This window comes from Erpetoichthys calabaricus, chromosome 3 (assembly GCF_900747795.2).
Source record: "Erpetoichthys calabaricus chromosome 3, fErpCal1.3, whole genome shotgun sequence".
Lineage (NCBI taxonomy): Eukaryota > Metazoa > Chordata > Cladistia > Polypteriformes > Polypteridae > Erpetoichthys > Erpetoichthys calabaricus.
In genome coordinates, this window is record NC_041396.2 from 60,475,417 (window position 1) to 60,496,931 (window position 21,515).

The 21,515-nt window shown below is 36.7% G+C and overlaps 1 protein-coding gene across 2 annotated transcripts; it reads right to left on the reverse strand.

The window, feature by feature from the left end:
• Window positions 1-792: 792 nt before the first annotated feature.
• On the reverse strand, window positions 793-20,813 carry trib2 (tribbles pseudokinase 2). 2 transcript variants are annotated; one of them, XM_028796847.2, is made up of 3 exons: window positions 19,301-20,813; window positions 17,289-17,581; window positions 793-3,785 (listed from the first exon to the last, which is right to left on the reverse strand). In XM_028796847.2, exons 1-3 carry the CDS (start codon window positions 19,568-19,570, stop codon window positions 3,311-3,313), a joined length of 1,038 nt encoding a protein of 345 aa, XP_028652680.1. In that variant the 5' UTR covers window positions 19,571-20,813; the 3' UTR covers window positions 793-3,310. The 2 variants fall into 2 exon arrangements, with proteins under 2 accessions (XP_028652680.1, XP_028652681.1); XM_028796848.2 differs by having other exon boundaries at window positions 20,604-20,812.
• Between the last annotated feature and the right edge of the window lie 702 nt (window positions 20,814-21,515).

Here is a 21,515-nt window from a genome sequence, read left to right on the forward strand (position 1 = left end):
AGCTGAATTTTTAAAAGAAAAACTAATTAATGCAGTCGACTGTGAAAAAAAAAACAAAAAAAAACATGACACTCTTGACTGTTCAACAACGACAGTTGCTCAATTTCCTGTGCACTGCATGGCACGTTGCGTTGTTGGCTCACAACTCTCAGAGGACAGTCTTCCTTATGGACATTGCACATCTTCATTTTTTCTGTAGGGCTCCCCCCATAATTTTAAGTCCACCTGCTACACTAAACTGTCCCAGAGTGGCCACAACCATGAGCTCCATGACCTGACATCTCACCAAGGGCTTCCTCCTGCATTTTATGTCTAATGGGCTTCATGAAAAGCTTCTAAAAAAATGTATGTTCATTAAGTGGCTTAATTACTGATAAAGTGCATAAAACCTTACTTTTAAACTGACAAGAAAAAAACAGGCCTGCATTGTAATAATGAATATGTCAAGTGCCACAATAAGTTGTTTGTGTCTTTTATAAATCTGAGATCTCAGCTATCTAAACAGATGGATTATTCACAGCAGAAATTTTCTGATACTCTTTACTTAATTTCAGTTAAGTGGAATAGTTCATCTGCAATACGACAAGATACATTTCACCATAAAGTTACAGAACCAACAGCATTTGAATACACTGATCTGACTGGTGTTAAAGAATCAAATATAGAAATACTGTCCTTTTCTTGGTGCAACTATACTAGCACCTACAATAATGATCCTAGAATGACCTGATAATTTTTTTAAAAAAAGATTGCTCTTAATAGAGAAAAAAAAACACTAAAGATAACTCTGAAGCATTTTCAAACATTTTGTTTCACAATTTATTTACTGAAGAGATTGGACAAAACATCAAACCAAATACATTACAATCAAAAACACCAGAGGCAGTTAAACCGCACCATGCACATCACTTTCTCTAAAACATTCCCTTCGCAAAAAAGAAAGAAAGAAAAAAAAAAAAAGAAAAAAGGAAAAAAAAAAGAAAAAAGTAGTCCATCTCAACATTAGCACCAACTCAGCACCATCTTCAGAGCAAGTTATTTACTCCTTAATCTTTACCATATATAAAAACAAAAAAAAAAAATTTAAAAAAAGGCAAGTAATTTGCAACTATGCTTATTCTCATCTGAAATCCACTGAGAATTTAACCCTTTTTTTTTTTTTTTTTTTTTTTTTTGTTAAGCTTTCCTGCTGAGCAGGGAATATCATTCAAAGGGCAAATGCTAAGTAGCTGTATGCACATGCCACACATTATAATAAGCACAAATTCAAGTAACATTTACATACTACAAGAGTCCACATGTACCTACCCATAACATGACCATTTCACAGAACTTGTACAGGCAGTAATAAGAAAGAAAAAAAAAATGAGGTACTGGAAAACAGAGTTAGTTATACCTATGACTCATTTCAACCCCCACCCACAAATGGTTAAAAAATATTCAGGGTTGGAAATACAGAAAAGTAGAAGAGTTTTGTGGAGTGCATAACACATTGTCATAAGCAATGCAACAGGAGTGTTACTGGCCTCTGATTTATATATAAAAAATAAAATAAAATAAAAAGCACACTTGCAGTGCTATTGTTAAAACAGAATTGTGGTGTGTGCCACAACAAACAACAAAACATGTAGTGATAAAAATATATTCTGATGGTTTATTACAGCTGCTATGGAATTCTTACACAGCTGACTGCTATTGTTAGAAATACACTGGTCAATATGAACTCAATAATGAAATTCACGTCCATTAGAAGTAAAACGCAGTCATTCAGTATGAACCATAAAATCAGCATGCTGTTATGTACACCATCAAAATATGTTTTATGAAGAAAAAGTTACCTTCTATCTTCAGTCTGCAGAGTCTGTATTATCAGAAATCATTTGTCAGGTGCATTACAAATAAACATAGTACAAATACCAACAAAAAAGGGAAGTTTAATTTGCTACAAATGGGTAGAAAAAAAAAAAAACACCAACAGATGAGGTTGCCCGTGTATCTCTTAGGCAATCTGTAATTTAATGCAAGCTTTGACTCTGTGCCTTTTACAGAGTTCCATGTCTTACATGGCCAAACAAGCTTAACATCACAGCTGGAAAGCCTAAAAAATAAAATATTAAATAAATTGTATGTTATTTACTACCTGTATTTAAAAATATATATATTTATATATATATTTATATATGTGTGTTAAATTAAACTTTACATTTGTATTGATGCCAACAATTTAGAATATGCATAATTAAATAATTTTACTGATTGTTAACTTGCATTGACATGTGAATCAAGTCAGAGCCCAACAGCAATTTTCACCTATACAAAAAAAAAAATAATAATAAAATAAAATAAAAAATAAGTGCATGGCTGTAAGTCTGGAAGGAAGTATTTCAAAACCCTGTATATTTTATACTAAAAAGTCCTGCAGGCAAACTGAAAAAATAGAAATTTACACTATTGTAACTTACTGCAACAAAGATGAATGAAGAAGAAGAAGAAGAAGAAAAAAAAAAAGTGTAAAATAGTAACCACTTAGCCTTTCATGGGAAAAACAAAATTTCAACAGGAATATTATGAGATGGTTTGAAGAAATAAGGTGGTATTATACAGGGTATATAAAGGCTTATAAAATAAAAATAAAAAAACCTCAGAAATTCTGATGTATTACTTTTTTCTTAATTTATTAGCACCCGCATATCATCTCAATGTTTTTTTTTGTGCTAATGCATTTTATGAAAAACAATGATCTGTTTAACATTAATAAATAAAGTGAAAAAAATTACTCTGTTAGTGATTGTTCATTACCTGAATAACAGAAGGGATACAATAAAGAAGTCTAACAGTACAATGCCAAATGTGTGCAGGGACAAAGGGCAAAGTTCCATTAATTTTCTTGTCAAATATTTTAATATTTTCAGGGAGAGAATTTGAATAGGGCAGGATTAAAACAGAAAGCAAAAAGGGGATAAACTTGGAGTGATAATATGCAATATTGACTGGTAGGTGTACCCTATAGATGCCCTCCTTGGTTCCTTGAGATGAGAAGCTGCAATGCTCCATACGGCCCTTTAATATTATTTTGCAATTTCCCACCTAGCATCAATCTAACTTGAAAACAGCTCTTCAAGTTTGCTACATTTTAACTGCATTTCACATGATTTGAAGCAATTTAAGAGCTTATTCAGGAACCATCACTCTGACTTGCCAACAAGCTATGTTGATTTAGGGTGCATTAAATGGGTATAGATGGACTCCTTCATGTCTCAAGTCTAAATCCACAGCATCATCAAGATGCTTTCAGTGGCGGATGTGCTGCTCAGCTGAAAAATGTGTCCAACTCTTCTTCCATATTAACATCAGGCACCAGCTGATCAGAAGCATCTTTGTCATTCGCACCATAGCCTGAACTGGAGGCATGGATGTCAGAGGAAAACCAAGGGTGGTCCAAGATTTCCCGTGACGTTAACCTTTCCGCTGGCTCTCGACGAAGGATGCTGCGGATAAGGCATTTGGCCTTAGGGGTTAGAGTTTCTGGAATGCTAAACTGCCCACGGCGAATTTTGCTGAACAGAGAACTTGGCTCCACATCATGGAAGGGGTAACGTCCAACAAGCATTGTGTAGAGCATAACACCCAAACTCCACACATCAGCTGCCTTGCCAGAATAGCTGCCATTTGTGTTTAGGATCTCTGGGCTCACATAAGCTGGACAACCATGTTTATCTGCAAGAGAGTCATCTTCTCCCTCCAATATGTATGCATCCTCCAGGCTTTCCAACTTAATGAGATTTCTAGGAAAAAAAAAAAAAAACAAAAAGGAAAATTTGTGAGACCAAGCTAAACTAATTTCTTTAATAAACAATAATCAAGACAGAATACATGTGTGTAAATGAAAGGGAGATCAGAGGAGTGGTGAGAACGAAGGGAGAAAAGTTGGCGGATGCAGGCAGGGTAGAGTGGGTAAAGAAGAGTGTCAGGAGTGAGTTGTGACAGATGAGTACCAGCAAGAGTGAAAGGGAAGGTTTACAGGACAGTAGTGAGACCAGCTATGTTATATGTGCTGGAGACAGGGTATTGACCAGAAAACAGGAGACAGACATGGAGGTGGCAGAGTAAAAGATGCAAAAATTTGCATCAGGTGTGACGAGAATGGACAGGATTAGAAATGAGAACATTAGAGGGTCAGCTCAGGTTGGATGGTTTGGAGACAAAGTCAGTGAGACGAGATTGCATTTGTTTAGACATGTGCAGAGGAGAGATGCTAGGTATATTGGGAAAAGGATGTTAAAGATAGAGCTGCCAGGGAAGAGGAAAAAAGGTTTATGGATGTGCTGAGAGAGGACATGCAGGTGATGGGTGTAACAGAGCCAGATGGAGAGGACAGAAGGAAATGGGAAAAGATGGAATTTCAGGAATTCGGTCAATTAACATTAACAATGGATTTAGTAAATCCAACCCTCCACCCCCTCCCCCTTATGTTCAACACTACATTTAGTTACAAATTAAATGAATGTCCATGCTAAAAAAACAAGTTTATATTCATATTCTCATCACTACCATTGGAAACTTATAAATACAGAGATGACATTTGCATTGTTATACTTTACACCTACGAAACAGGGACATTTATAAAAGATCCCCGTATAGCAAAAAGTATTCAGGAGTCCATGATGTTGTCAGTTTTAGCTTAAATACCAGTGCACTCAGGCTTGATAGGTGTGGGGTGTACTGCTGCAAATCAGTGCATCACCAGGGTGTTTACTGGGGAAATTGGCTGTGTATTCACGTTCAGGTACAATCAGTCCAGCCAGTTTCCAAATTTGGCACTCCGGGGATCATAATAAAGGCACCTGCACTTACAGGGATAAAAGGAGCCTGAGTAGATTAGATTGAAAGAATGAAAAGAAATTTAGGAAACTGGGTAAAGAAAAAGCGAGAGAGAAAACATGACGGCAAGACCAGTTGGGGCCTGATTGCTCCTGATGACCTATGGAGAGCTGGAGCGATTTGAGGCTCCTACATATCCAACAGATGCAGAAGGAACCAGTAGGGAACATGGAATCCACTGTAAGCCAAGGTATAGGGATGACAGTGTCAGGCCCATCCTCTGAGGGAGGATGACCAAGACAGGAGTTGGAGAAGACCATTTTTGTCAGAGACTCATCCCACTAAGCACACCCAGAAAACTGGTGAATGTGGAGAGATAACAACATGAGAGAGACAGTGCACTGACCAAAGAATTTTAAAATATCTGGTTTTACCTAATTAATTATTTACTGATACATTATTAGTTGATTTTAACTTCCTCACAAAGCACTGGATTTTATGGATTATTTGTTTGTGAATAAGCTACACTGCACTTTCATTTGGGACACTGTTTGAAATAAAAATCACAATGCACTATTTTGCACCATCTCCGGCTACTGCCCTAGTTAATCTTGGTCTAGGACTATCTATGGGTTCAAGGATGATGCCAGCTCCAGGAAACCTAGGAAACTCACTCCAGTATTTCAAAATATTTTTTCTTTAAATTCAGAAAAATTCTAAAGAGTAAAAAGATCAACGTTTAAAGGTCATGTCTTGAAAAATCTGTTGTTAAGTAGGGTGTTGAAAAAATAAAAGACGTTTTGATACTTTAGTCATTTTATTTTGTAATGAGTATATCTAATTGATAATACTATTTCCAGCATTTTTAAATTATAACTGTCCTCTCTACCCTTCCTGCTGTCTGTGGACTGGCAAAGATCCATGACCATCATTCCCTGATTGTGATATCACCATTCCCACCAGTGCTACTGTAAATTAACTTCTTTTCCCACTTGTTGAACTTACAAAGTGGTGGGCAACTCGGACACCTGTTTCTCTAAAAAAGGTCAACTGATACTCATTAGGAAGTGGGTCCACATAATGTAAAAACATTTTGGCAGATGCAGGTCCCTAACTTGGCAGAAAAAAATTACCTCCCTACTCTACAGGTTTAAAACTAATCTGAGCTATTGCTTTATGTTGGACATCCATTATTACAGTGTAAATTCTAGTTTGCAGAATTAATTTTCCCCAATAGACAAAAGTGGCTTTTTCATTTTGATACAAGATTTTCAGTTCAAAGACCAGTTAATGATCAAGCCAGTCCAAACTCCCTTCCTTACACCTACAATCTTAAGTTTATCAACAGTGTCACCTTTACAAATACATGGCATATTACAACACAGGAAAAATATTTTGCTGAAAAGACATATAACTAACTGCGCACAATTTAATCTGTGTCAATTCACTGTATGCTACAGTGTATTCAGATAATCTTAGTTTCTCAGTAGGAAAATAAACGAAACAAGTCAAAGGTCTTTCATATTACACAATTAGAGTAAAAGCACCACTAATCTTTCTAAACATGCTAAATAATAATTCACAATAAAAGGAAGTTATTCTGTTTTTAAATACTTTCCCAGCATTACTAAATCAGACCACAGAAGAGCAATCAAAGTACAGCAATAACCGGCCTTAGTCAGGAAACGCATCTTCATCCCACAAAAGAGGAAATTGTGTATGGGGGGGAGAAAAAAAAAAATTTACAAGTATTTATTCCATGTAAGAAAGGCAGGCATATTCTCTATCATTTTCTCTAGACTTTTGTTGCTTAGTGTAGGGTATTTTGTTTTGCAAAAGAGAACGACAGATTCTGAAGTCTCTAAAACATAACAGCCTTAGTTTCCAGTGACTGGTGGTTTCCAGTTCTAACGGCCTGTTAGCAGTAAAGACTTACTCCGATAGGTCACTGTAAGTTTTGCCTTATAACATGTACAGACAATTGAGACAATGGGACTAATCCGATCAGGGCTACTCAAAACTGACATTTTTCCTGCCACTAAATTTTTCTCAGCTACAGTTTTAAAGTGTAACCCTACTCAAGGCATTTGAATTCTCATTGTTTTTGTGATTATGAATTAAGTCAGCTGTCTTTACAGCCTAGCAGAACATCAGGCTAGGGGTACATTACACAACATCTAGTCAGAGAGCATGTCAAAATTAAGGACTTTAGTAGATGAATCTCATCACCTTGAAGATGTCAGACTACATGACTAAGAATCACAATGGAAGAAAGACTGCTCAACTGTCTATGACTTCACAGCAGTTTCAAATTTCCAAAGCACTTTGACCTTGCCACAATCTGACAGCCAATTGAGCTGCTACTGTATTTGCCAGAGCTGGTGGCTGTGTATATGTTTTATAGGCAGGATAAATTGAACTGCAGACCCTGCTGATACATTTCCTTTCTGTGGAGCTATGACAAACAAGTCTTTGGGTCTCAAAGAGAAGAGGGGCTTGTCTGTCCAAACCACCATGTTTTTCTTTTTTGCTCACGGCTGCATCATTTGTATGCATTCATTAGTTGTTAATTCTCACACAAAAGGAGGCCACCCTTACAACTTTAGTCAAAATCAAACTGGTTTAATTTTGCGGAGATTAGCTGAAGACCAATCTGACATTCCCATTAACATAATCAAACTATATAATTAGCAGTCACTAGAGTGTCCTGCAACCATCCTTGACTTGCTAAAATGATGTTAATGAAAATTAAGTAAAACTTCATATAGTGTGAAGGGACAATTGATAAAAATAGGAGCTCAAAAAAAAAGTACACTATTTAGTACAAACCATACTTTATTTACTGGAAAAGATTCTGTGTAGAAAGTCTAACACACACAACTAACTAAGCAGGGCAAGGATGGAAAAGATCACTGTTTAAAAGGCAATTACAATTACATACATTCATTTTTAAAATAAACTATTATACACAGTCTGCAGTGCAATGAAAAGTTCTGAACACCCTCTTAATGGAGTAAGATACCAGATACCTGATTATAAAGTTTATGGTCAGATGGTGGATTACTTCATCCATCAGGAACACTTACTAAAGTAGATGGCTACTGTTTCAAACCTCTACAGCTTGGAATTGTACCCTGGTCACATTCTCCCAATATGCAAACCATTTCATACACATATACCTGCTTTCACATATAAACCATGAAGGGGGATCCCTTTCCTGAAACTGATCAATAGTTCAAGATAGCAGTGAGCATTCAGCAAAGTAAAATTGACATCTTCCTTCTAAAATCACTCCCAGAAACATTTACCTTACCAATCTCACAATTAGGGATTATGCACTTAGTGAATAACTCAAAAGTGGCTTACATCTAAAAATAAATAAATAAATTAAATAAATAGGCTGAGTTATCCTAATTTTCACTCTTATATTAATGCTATTTTTTGGATAACACAAATGTGCCATGAAAAGGCAACACTCTAAAGGGGCTCAAATGAATACACTAGAATTCAAAAGTTTGCAATCATTCAGACAATTTTATGTTTTTTTAAAATCAAGTTACCATTAAAGTGATTTAAAATATAGCTAACACATCACTAATGTTGAAAATGGATATCACTGCATGAAAAAGAGTGATTTTAATTTATTTGCATAGGACTATAAAGCCCCATTTTTAGCAGCCCATACTCCAGTGTCCTAATGGTGAGCTTTCTTTGCTTATCCTTAATTAATCAAGCTTAAATGCGAACTGCTTATTATTAGAGGAACCTTTGAAGTACAAGTTTCTCAAACTACAGACTCTGACATACTTATCCTCTTGTGTAGTTATGCATCTGGTACTTGTGGTCTTTTTCTATCTTGGTTAGATCTAGTGTGTCCTCTTCTCTCATGACAGTTGTGGAAATTTTCATATTTTTTTGCCAATCTGTCTTGAAGAATTACCTCTGTTTTGCAAAACATCAATGGACAGGTTTCTCGAAGAAGCAGATTTTTTTTGTCCAGTTTTGAACCCAAAATTGACCTTAAGGAATGCCAGTAACTTGCAACCCAAGGAAAGACAAATTGCTTAATCTATTAAACAGAATAACAGGTTTCAGCTGCGTTAATGCAATTATAAACTTGTTTCTAATAACCAATTAATATTTACACATTCATTACTAATTTATTAAGGATGATTAATCAGAGATGAGCTAAGTGATTTTACTACAAGGACACTGCAGTAATGAAAATGGGGTTTTGTAGTCATATGTGAATAATGCACTATAAATCCATCACTTCAAGCAGTAATAGACATTTGCAACATTAACTAGTTTTAAGAATAGTGTAGATAGCACACTGGAAATGTTCATTCATTTTTTTTTTAAACCTGCTTAGATCATTAAATGGTGACATGGACCAGAGCTCACTTTGAAATTCTTTCAACAGCACTGCATGGACACATACAAATACTTTTGTTTTTTTAAATAGGTAGGCATGTACCATTTAAAAGAAGAAAAAAAAAACAAAATTATTCACAATGTAGTTATATGTTAGGCTAATTTTAACAAGAAAATGTCATAAATAAATACATAAATAAAATATCTTCCAACTTATAAGTTAAAACTGAAGCATGACAGTTTACTCCAGTGTGTTTGTGTGTGTCTGTGTGGTCTTGCACCTAGTAGTATTCTTTTCTATTTCAGCTCTATTGTCTTTATTGTCTGCACAGGGCAGCTGTGAAGGATGTGCTTCGGAAGTACAGGGAAGTTATTTAAGTGCATTTTAATAGTTTATATTTCAACACCATTTACAGAGATTAGCTTAGTATTTGATTTTGTTAACTTTACAAAAATAGCATTCTGCATAGTCTAAACAGGGTTTGTCATCTATTTTACACCATTATTTTCAGATATTTAATCCATCCATCCATTATCCAACCCGCTATATCCTAACTACAGGGTCACGGGGGTCTGCTGGAGCCAATCCCAGCCAGCACAGGGCGCAAGGCAGGAAACAAACCCCAGGCAGGGCGCCAGCCCACCGCAGAGATATTTAATTTGACATTAAATTCCTGAACTTAACCCACCGAGTTATTACATTTCAAAAAGGATGACTTTTCATTAAATAAAATGCAAATCTCTTGGGGTTGGAAACAAAACCAAAACCAGATATAAGCCCAGACCTATTTTTCCACCAAAATTTTCTATCTAGGAAACGGTGCATGGTGCAGAATAGCACTAGAGGCAAACATTTTGTTTTAACCGTCAAATCTGCAGAGAGAATTTCCAGGCTTAAAAAAGGCAACAAAAGACATAATGGAAATTTGATTAAAGTTTAAAGATTTGATCCCATTCTTGTAAGCTATCAGCAGTATACTACTTTTCATTGCTAATACAAAAATGTCATCACTGTACTATATTTAATCACCCTTTTTAAATGTGTTACCAGATCTTGGATGCTACCAAAGGTATCCTGTTGAAAGATATGATGAAGTGGCAGCTTGATCACTTCTATTATATAAAGCAAAGGGGGTTTCGTTTAGCAAATATTTATGGAAATTAAGTTTTATTTAACCTACACCCCGAAGGGATGATAGCCATCAAACATCAGCTGACTGTATACAACCGGAATCTTACAATATGTTTTTTTTTTACTACTCATAACACTTGCATTAGGTTACCGATGGAAGAAATTTTTGAACACCTAGGTGAACACAGACATTAAATCTGGCTTCTTTCATAATCACCAATTTTAATATGAATTCAAACCCATTTGTTACTTCAATGGAATTAGTGGTGTACCCCAGGACAAACTTGTGAAACTGTTCTTCTCATTCAACTTTGAGAGGTGGGAATTTGATAAGCAAACTTGGGCTTGCTTAATAGGACATCTGGTATGTAATGTAAAAGGCTTGGACCAGTTTTCAATTACCAGATTAATTCAAAATTTTCACCACTGTGCCAAATGTGTTGGCCATATACTGTATCTTTCCAAGCATAGCAGTCTAGTTAAAACCAAATGTGTTGGCCATATACTGTATCTTTCCAAGCATAGCAGTCTAGTTAAAACAGCAGCATTAAACAGGTATTACAACATTACCTGAATATAGCCAGCAATAAAAGGCATTACAAAAGAGAGGATGAGGTAATATTCATTTGATGATATTGCAAACCATATGTAAACTTTGTGCTGGAGGTAATATAATCATTACTAAACATAAAGACACTGTATAGATATGTATAGAATGCAGACTCAAAAAAAAAAAAACAAGCCGACAGGACAACAAGCAAAGGTAGTCATGGTATACACCACACAGCAGAGGATGAACATCTGTGATAAGCTTTACAGAAAACTGCTTTCATGTGTTCCTCTTATGCATTCCAGAAACAAGTGTAACAGGGAATTCTGAACGTTTTTCTATTTTGGCTACCTTTATTTTTTATTCACTCTAAAATGTGTATTATTTGAATTTCCCATTGGGATTAATAAAGTATCTATTTCAGGTGCATTATAAAATTGTTCACATGGATCAAACATTTTAGATAAAAACTGTTTGTACAAATTAGTTATTTCATAAATAAATAAACTTAGTCTGGAATGATGCAGGCCTTCTGTACACAAAGAAAAATTTCTTCCATTGTTCTTACATAACATCACCAATACCCACCTTTGCTGAGTCAGTGAGAAAAAATGCGTGCTGGCATACTATTCTACTGGCAGCAAGAATGAGGGTCACTAAGCAATGGCAAATTTAATTCTTACATAGTTTTAGCATTTTCTACTGTGAAAACAGACATCCAGATTTTATTTACATAATGAATACATAACCTTTACAATCGTCATTTTGATGCTTCTTTTTTTTTTTTTTTTTTTTAAATGACTAGTATTGATATGATCTGTAAAGGCACAAGACTGCAACGTGAATGAGATAATTAATTCCCTAGCCCTCAGCATGTACCCTGCCCACTTTTAGAGCTGCTACTCACAACTTGTATTTCTAGTTTATTTTTGTTTCTTGAAAATCTCTCACCTCAAATATAATCCTTCACTTCTGTCACATATTTCATTATGGTGTCCCTCATCCCACCATTAACAGCTTTGCTTTTCATTTTAAATCAGCCAAAGCCATTATGGAACTTTATTTCTAACAATAACTATATGTATGCTACTCACAGCCTGCCCTGGATGGTGATACACAGCTTAAAATAGACGCACCACCCTAAATGAGGATCAACTAAAACGGCTTACTGGTGATAAATGCTGATTTGAGGTCCTGTTGGTAAGCTGCCAGAATGACAGGAGCATGACAACTACAGTACATCAGATACCTTCCTAACTCTCCAATCTCTATATATACTTGTATTTTAAATCAATACATCTTTATTGACTTGTCAGAAGCTGCTTCCGAGATAAAAAAAAAATGTCATTCACTCACTTCACATTTTAAAGGATGTACAGAAAGCAATTGCTCTTTCTTGGAGAGGGCAAATTGTACATATACCCAGTCTAGCTTGCTTGTGCATAAAAGTTAAACATGAATGTATTTCATATTCTGAAATGTGTTTAACCCCAACATGATCCAGATTCTGTCTTCCATCTGAACTATTAATTGCAAATACCTATACATTCTCAAAAGTGTGAATTAACCAACAGAAAACAGCACAGAAAAGGATAATGTTCTCAAACAATTACATTTTGACCTTCCTGTATTAATGTTTATGTTTAGGTAATGTTTGCAAAAAAATAACATTCAACATTGAAAAGTAAATGCCTTGCCAACAGTAGAATGCAGTTAAATGAGTTAAAGTTATGGTAAATGAATATATACACATACAGGTAGCATTTGGCAATTTTTTTCTCAAGTTTAATTGAGTATGTAATTTAGTCTTTAACGGACAAAAAACTTACCATAAAGTATTTTATTTATAGCTACAATTTTAAATATTCAAATTACTTTTGGAAAAATTCACAATTATGAATAAAAAGTGTACATTTTAAACCTGTACTATTGCCATTTCCTATATTTTACAATAATATGAAGACTTCACAACAGGTGTCACCAAAAACTTCCCTACAACTTGTTAGAATTTTTTAAAAGGCAATTCAGAAATAAACACCACTAATAAGAGTTATTCCAGTACAAGTGGAAGAATAATTTGTATAATGAAGCTCTGCAAATGGGCAAAAACTAAGGAAGGGAGAAAAAATAGGTACCTGTCACAATGTGAAACATTGCCAAGGACGGAAAAAAATGTAACCTCAATGCAGATGAAAACGTACATCAGCTCAATTTTGTCAGCAAATACTGTATATGCAGCTTATATTTACCGATTTATTATAAGCAATATACATATAATATTTCCTTTACAGCTCTTACTTGTAATTAAAATATGCCTAACCATGTAGTCAGCCTTGTTTTGGTCCCTGGAGTTAGTACAGAATTAGCAATTTCCATTGTTACTTGTATCCATTAAAATGTTTACTTGATAACACATGCTTACACGATAACAAATAAACATTCTGTTTGGGATCTGTGCCATATCCCTGTAAAGAACACTCAATGAAGGTTATAATCATTTGTATTTTAGGAGCAGGAACATGCACTTTTGAAAGTTATTTATGCAAATGCCCCTGATGTAATACAATATAAATGGAATTTTAAACTACCCTAAAAATAACCTCTGCCTAACTACAACCAAATACTTAGGTCCCCTTCAAGTTTAGATATTCAGGCCAAACACACTTATAAAGTAAAACATGCCTTATAAAAACAACACACACAACAGTACATATTACATAATTTAACTGTATCTTCACCCTCACTTGTAAACATATAACAGAATTTTAATGGAAAACAGAGATGTTAACATTCCAAGAAATTACTCTGAACCACTTCCTGAGTGATCTGCCAACAAATTACAAATTTATAGTGACTGGTTTTTACTAATTGATCACAGTTTAAAAAAAAAATCCCCTAAAACCTAGATATGAATATAGACTACTTCTAAATTTTGATATATGTGTCACAATGCCCAAAACAGAATTGTGGAAATAAATTCAGACAAACAATCACTGAAACTTCAGCTACACTTCTATACAATTCTAGATATAAGCAGCCTGTAAAAACGGAATCACAAATTCAGACCTTCAGATGGACCCGATAAGTTGCCGCTGGGTCCACTGAAACATATGGACATCTGAACAGTTAATTACTGCCTTATTTAAACTTCCAGGAAATGAGTTCCTGCTTCAGAGAATCACATTCTAGGAAAAATAGGAGTACATTAAATAATTGGCATTTCTTTCATTATGAAAAACAGAGGCATGTTAAAGGAAACAAAGGTGCAGAGCAGAGTTTCAGTCGAATAAACCCTTGTTCTCTTTCTAAGATATAAACGGGACCAATTTTGAAAATAATAATTAATCTCATGTGTTCCTCGAGAGTACTCTCTGTGGTAACTTTCCTTTTTCATTACTGAATGATAAATAGGTCCTGCAACTAAGATATTTTAAAACAGGCTATATAATTCAGCAACATCTTTATATCTGAAATGTTCAACAATCATTTTTGACCTTCATACTGTACCTTTTGACCTTCAAAACAAGACAATTGGTTATAATGCTGGAAAGCCTGGTCTTATACAGTACAGTTTATCAAGTGCTTTGAGCACAACAGACAGAAGCCACTTTAAGGAATTCTTATCAGTTGATAACAAGGCATATAGACTGCCTACATTTTGGTACGCAGATAGGATTCAGCAGCGTAGCTCAGCATTTAGATGGAAGCAGCTAAAAACAGACCACAAACTTCATTGTAGTTTCTAGTGTTGACCACAGGAAAATTGTTACCCATACACAATCACTGCCACACATAATACCAGTCTAAAGTCACAGCATACGGTTCCAGGTTTACCCACAGTGGGCGCATGCCCACTGCATATTGAGGGTTAGATAAGCTTTAAAGGTGTCACATTCAGATCCAAATTATGAATATATCTGAATGTGCATTACCCTTGAAAAGGATCTGAACATTTCAAATGTTTCCAATCAACACTGTGCAATTCTGGACATCACTGTGCATGACATTTAATTTTTACATCACATCTAAGAATAATTTCTCTCATAAATCAACTCATTAAATTAACTGATGATACAACAATAGTCGGACTTATCAGTAATGAAGATGAAACATCTTACTGAGCAGAGGTGGAACAGTTAATGAGCTAGTGTGGGGACAACAATCCACCCCTTAATGTCAACAAGACAAAAAGAGTTGATACTGGACTTCAGAACACAGGCTGAACATGCAATTCATTTTTATATAGCCCAAAATCACACAAGGGGTGCTGCAATGGGCTTTAACAGGCCCTGCCTTTTGATAGCCCCCCAGCCTTGACTCTCTAAGAAGACAAGGAAAAACTCCCAAAAAACCCTTGTAGGGAAAAAATGGAAGAAACCTTGGGAAAGGAAGTTCAAAAAAGAGACCCCTTTCCAGGTAGGTTGGGCGTGCAGTGGGTGTCAAAAAAGGGGGTAAACACAATTCAATACACACAACAGAAATACTCCTAAATTCAATATAATATGAGGGGTTTTCCCATGGAGAGGGTCAGCAGCACAAAATTCAAGTGTGTCTACATCACTGAGGATCTCTCCTGGACTTTCAATACCACACACCAGGACAAGAAAACTCAGAAGCGGTCGCACTTCCTTAGGAGGATGAAGCAAGAGAGAATCCCTTCTCCCATCCTCACCACCTTCTACCAGGGCACAATTGACAGCTGACGAGCAGCATTACATCCTGATACGGAAACTGCAGTACATTTTACAATAAGACTCTGCAATGTGTGGTGAGGATGGCTGAGAAGGTTATTGGGGTCTCTATCTCCCCTCCAATAAGGGCATTTTAAGGACAGCTACAAGAAGTAAGCCATCTGCATTGTGCGAGCCTCCTTACACCCCTCTCATGGACTGTTCGATCTCTTGCCATCTGGTAGGAGATATCCCTCCATAGAATCAAGAACAGCCAGAATGTGCAATAGCTTCTTTCCACAGGCAATAAGATTGCTAAACTCCTTGTAACGAGCACATAACAAGCCAGTTTTTATGCTCATATACACCTTTAACTATAGTACTTAAACTGACTATTTTATATAGGTATTGGCACTGTCTTTCTGTGTGTGCGTATATATGTATGTATGTATGCATGTATATTTTAAAGGTTTTCCTTTTCCCTTTTTGCACACTTTCTGGTCTTAAATAACAGCTGGAATGACAAACTTGAAGTTGATGATGTGGAAGCCTTCATTTCATGAGCCAGATGATAATGGGTTTTAATACACGAACTCTTGCCCAAAGGCACTCCTTAAAGATGATTTATACTTTATGCAAAAGCAAATTTCAGATTTCATATGTACATTCCACAATTTTTGTCTTGTTCTGCCTGTTTCATACTGTGGGACTACGAGAAGTTTGTGTTAGGTGAGCTGGCAATATCAATGCCGATTCTTCAAACACAATACACACTGATGTACCCTTGTGGTATTGCCAGAGCCTAAAACAATGCCTTTGGCAGTTCATTCATCCATCATCAAAACTGCCTAATCCATTCTGGAGTCAGGCAGGGAACAGAGCCAATGCTGGCAAAACTGATCAAAAAAGTAACAACTTGCAAGTCACAGACCAAACAACTGAATGTTCTGTTGTATAGTGATGACTGCCAAGTTGTTCAAAATTACCCAGCAGATAACTTTATCCAGACACAATTACAAAGTCAATGCAATTAAAATGGATTTAGAAGATTTGCAGAAGAGCACCACGTGCGTCTTTTAGGATGAGTTTACATGCTGCTATTGGATACACCTTTTAAAAATGAGGCAGAAAGCTGTGGCTGGTTCCTACTGACAAGTGGACTTCTTTCACATTTATGACATTTGCTGTCTGAGGAAGCAAATTTCATAATCAAAAACTTTCCAGTTTGCATTTTGTCAATGCCATCTTGTGTTAGCCGGTGCAAAATGAATAAATGATTAACTTCATTCTTTTCTGCTCTGGCACTATGCCAGTTCTTTCATGCCATGTTGACCTTGTAAACCCTAAAGTCACAATGTCAAAGAATACCTCTTTAGTCTAGCAGGATGTTACTGGTTTAATAAAGGTATTTTTATTTTTCTGGCTTGATAAATTGCACCAACTATTTACTTAAAACGTATCTTTATACATGTACAGAAAAATGGAAAGAGGTAGCTTTTGAGACAAATCAACTGACACTGGTGATATACATGTTACAATCTTTTGTGTTTTACATCTTTATACAGAGAATCTGTTTCTCGTGCACAAGAACACTTTGTCACGCAGGCATGTCAATAAAACTGAATTCCAAAAATGGACAATATTTTTATCACAAGGCTGCTAAAAGATTCAGCTCTAACACCCAAATGTTACTTTACATATCACTCATAACTAATGAGGTGAAAAAAAGAAAACATCTTACCTGTCTTCATTCTTAAAAACAAACTTTCTCAATTTCAGATCTCTCAGTACTAGTCCACTGTCATGGCAATGGGCAACAGCAGATGCTATCTGATGGAAGAGTCTGGCAGCTTCCTCCTCACGCAGCTTCTTGCAGGTCCGAACAAACGAATGCATGTCCCCATGACTCTTCTCAAAGAACACATAGGCCCTTGATTCTCCAAGAAGAATCTCTGTAATTTGGTTTATGTTTTCGTGTGAGGACAAACAAAAATAAGCTGCTAATGATTCTTGGTATCGCGCAATATCAAACACCTAGACAAAAAGGAAGAGAACCATTGAGAAAAAAAATGTAGCTTTTCATTACAAGAAGCTGGAGAAGTTATTCATTAAGCATATTGCAAAACACAGTGACACACAACAAATCAAAGAGGAAGGGAAAAAAAAAAAACTTATGTAAGAAGCTATTTAAAACCTGCTTTCTCTCTTTAGCTGGTATTAAATTAGCTGCAAGGAACCTCTGGGCTGAAAATCAGCACTGTATGAATAATGCAAGAGAAATTCAGCCCTAATCCTGAAAAAATTATGGTGTATGACTCATGCCAAATCAGATTCTGCAAGACAAGCAGTGTCTTGCTTGCTTGTAGATGGACAACGTTGGGTTATTTTTACAATGAATTAAACAGTACAATATGAGCGATACCCAAGAGTAAATGGGCTGCATGTTTGTCTCACTAAACTCAGTGTATTACAATAAATGGAGGTGCACAGAGAACCCCTGCTGCGGCAGAACAAAGCAACCACAGCTGTTAATTGCAACCATGCTCTCAAGGGCTTCTTTAGGTGAAGAATGCGTTATCAATTAGGATGTAAACCTTTACAGATGGTGTGTAATTATTTCAACAAAATTCTTTTTGGAGATTTTGGGGAAAAAACAAACACTTGGATTGAACTAAAATACCCTATAATTTGCTTAGTATAGTTAATGCATAGACAAGCAAGGGTACGGGAGCAGTTAAAATTTTCCTCTGTTCGACATTTTATGTTTCTTATTTGGATGCACTGTAGTCCCTTTGTTTAAGGAGCATGTTGTGTGTACAGCAAAAGCGATTCTGTTGTTGAAAACTGATTAGCGGAGTGCCTATTCCAATTCGACACTTCAGTATAGCATACTTATATCTGAATCAAAATTAAAACTACTTCTAACCCCGACGTGGTATTTATGGATGCATTTCATGAGCTACTTTCCGTGCCAAGGCTGCCTGCTAGGTGCCCGTGGGGTAACTTGCGGGACCGGGGTGGGGGGTGAACGCACAGCAGACCTGTGAAACACTTCTAGGATTCATGCAGAATGAACCTCATTCAAGCATGTCCTGACGTGGCGCGTTATTAAGTCCAGAAGCCCAAATGAAGCAGGTTAAGGGCCTTTTGACGGGGTACGGGGTGTAGGGTGCAGCCGAGTGGAAACCCTTTTCCGGTGCCACGAGCGCAACGATTCCGAAACGGCGCGTCGTTACAGTAGTGCACCCATTGTTCTGTTCCGTTGTCAAGGCGATCGAAGGGGGGGGGGGGGGGGGAGATTCTTTAAAATAAAAAAGAACGGTCTAAGGAGGCCAATAAAGTCCTCAGGTACAACTTGGCCTGAATACATATATATTCAATCTATTTTTCACACGTCATCGCGTTAAGGTTACACGCGAAGTTAGTTTCTACCCCTCTTCTAAAGCCGGGCAGGCTATTAAAGCCAGTGCAAGTAGAGCGAGCTTTAACAAAGCATCGTTGCGTGACGTTCTCACTCAGCGCTGAACAATAAGCAGGGCAGACAGTAGCTAGCATTTCAGAAGTTAAAAAAAAATAATAATAATAAAGCTGACATTTTGCAAGATGAACAATGGTGCCTATATTTTTAAGGTGATAGTTTAAGTAGTTGCACAAAAGAATCTGCACAAAAGTATTGCAATTAACACACCTGCAGGACACCCCACTTCTAAAAAGGTGCAACCAACAACTGAAACACAATGAATAATGGCTTACCTTGCAAACTAGCTCGTCGCCGCTGTGTAAGTGCGCGGCCCTGAAAACGTGGTCCCCTTCCAGCGGTTCAAGTAATAGATATTTCCCAATGCACGAGATACAGTGCGAGGAGTTTGGCGTTTCCGGGGGACTAGGTGATCCCAAATTCGGACTGAAACTCTGACTCGATTCACTTGTCCTTAAACACGAGAGCTCCTCGAAATCGTGATTTTTGTGTCTCGATCTCCCATAACGCGTTATGTTAATGGGGCTTGATCTCTGTATGTTCATGAGTATAAGATAGGCCAAAAACAAAATGATACTTCTGTCCGGATTGGGTGGAAAGGATATAATACCGAAAATCGTGTTCGGCCTTGCAGTGGCCTCAGTGATCCAAATTTATAAGTCCACGTCTACTGGTTCACAGTTGGATGGTCTGTTTATAGAGAAGCACCGTGCAAATGCAGATCTACTGCAGATATACACTTATAAAAGCACTGAATGTTGTTGGCACATTAGCAATAGACAAAAAAATGTTCAAAGTGGAATGAAAAGAACAGTGCGCCAAGTATCTATTGTCTTGAAGAATTATGAAAGCTGCCACTCCAAATGTTAAGGTCCTTTCTTTTTAAAATTGGTTCACGTTGAGATGAGGCTTGCACGGAAAAAACTGATCTGTTTCACAGATCGGGGAAAAAAGGAAAGTCAGGTAATGCATTACCGAACTTCTATTAAAAAAAGAATGGAAGGGGCAAAGAATCAGGTTTCCAACTCTAGATGGCGTCTGGATCCTTTCCCTGAAAAGCAAACTCCTAAATTATTTGACTGGCGAAAAGGAAAAAAAGGTCATTCAGTACTGCTTTTGGTCGTTACTGTTGAAAAATGTTATTCATGCTTTCCAATATATAAAAAAGGAAAATGAACTAAATCAGAATGAGAAAAGCAAGTGCAGAAACCTAAGCCGCAATGGAACATTAATAAATTCGATGGAACCGTTGGCGCCGCAGTGCCAAGAAAGTGCAAACGAGGATAATATTAGATCAATGGTTTCAGATTTCCTGCTGGTTTTGGCCTTCCAGATGACAGAATGCATATATATCCAGCAAGGCTAAAAACGATGCAAAAACGTCCGAGTCCTTCTGTTAGTTTGATAATAAAAATCAGGTACTGAAGTGCAAATTCTTTTTTTCCCTCTGGATTTTCCTTCGAGACCAGATTCGAAAGCCGATGTATGCGTAGCTGGTAGAAAGGGATGGCCTTTTTCCCGGGCCGATCCCTTGTTTCAGCAAGACATCATCTCCTGTGGTGTATTAATAGTACTTACGTGGCTAGGGAAACTCTACTCTCTTATGTCAGCAACACATTCTCGTTGAATCCCTGTGCAAGAGCTGACTACACAAACCTCCTCTCCGCGAACCAACCTGATACTCGCAAGGCCGAGCCCTCCGCTAGCGCAGACTCCCAATTTAACGTTCATTGGCTAAGGGGTCCGTCAGTCATTATTAACGTCATAGGAAACCCGGCCTCTAATCCACATTAAGGTTGGTTGTGTTCGCACGGTTTCTATTACGTTTTGCTTTCCAAAGTAGGTGATATCCATCCGCGAAAGTGGAGACTGGAAGTGGAGCGGCTGCCTGTGCTTGCAGTCTGTTACCAATGTTGCATGCAGAATGAGCAAGCTGGGTTGACCACGAACCGCTGGTTTACTGAAAAAAAAAAAAAAGCAATCTGCTGTGTATGTCTTCAGCCCTCTAGACGCTTGGACTAGATATTTACGGATGAAGAATGCTACACCAATTACACCCGCGTTACGGTGTGATGTACAAATCCGTTCATCCATTCATTTTTTATGGTCTTAAAGTAGTGCAGTCATTTAAATCCATCGTAGTTTTAAACATTTTACTACTCATCAGTTATTGGACATATATGTGTAAAAACCTAAAACATGTAACTCTGAACTGGACAGATTATCTGTCTATTTTATGCACAATATCATTTTGTTACAGACATATAGCATATTTACATGTATTTTATTCAGATACAAAAATCACGTGTACTCAGTTACTCAGACACTTGTAAAAAACGAATTTTATCATTCCAACTAAAAGAAAGCATAAATTTGTAATATAAAAACGGTAAAAAAAACTGCTTTGAGCTTACTACGTTATAGGTCTTTGTAGAAAAGCCACGATGTCTTTACAATGATTTCGCAGAACATTTCCTAAGAGGCACGTTA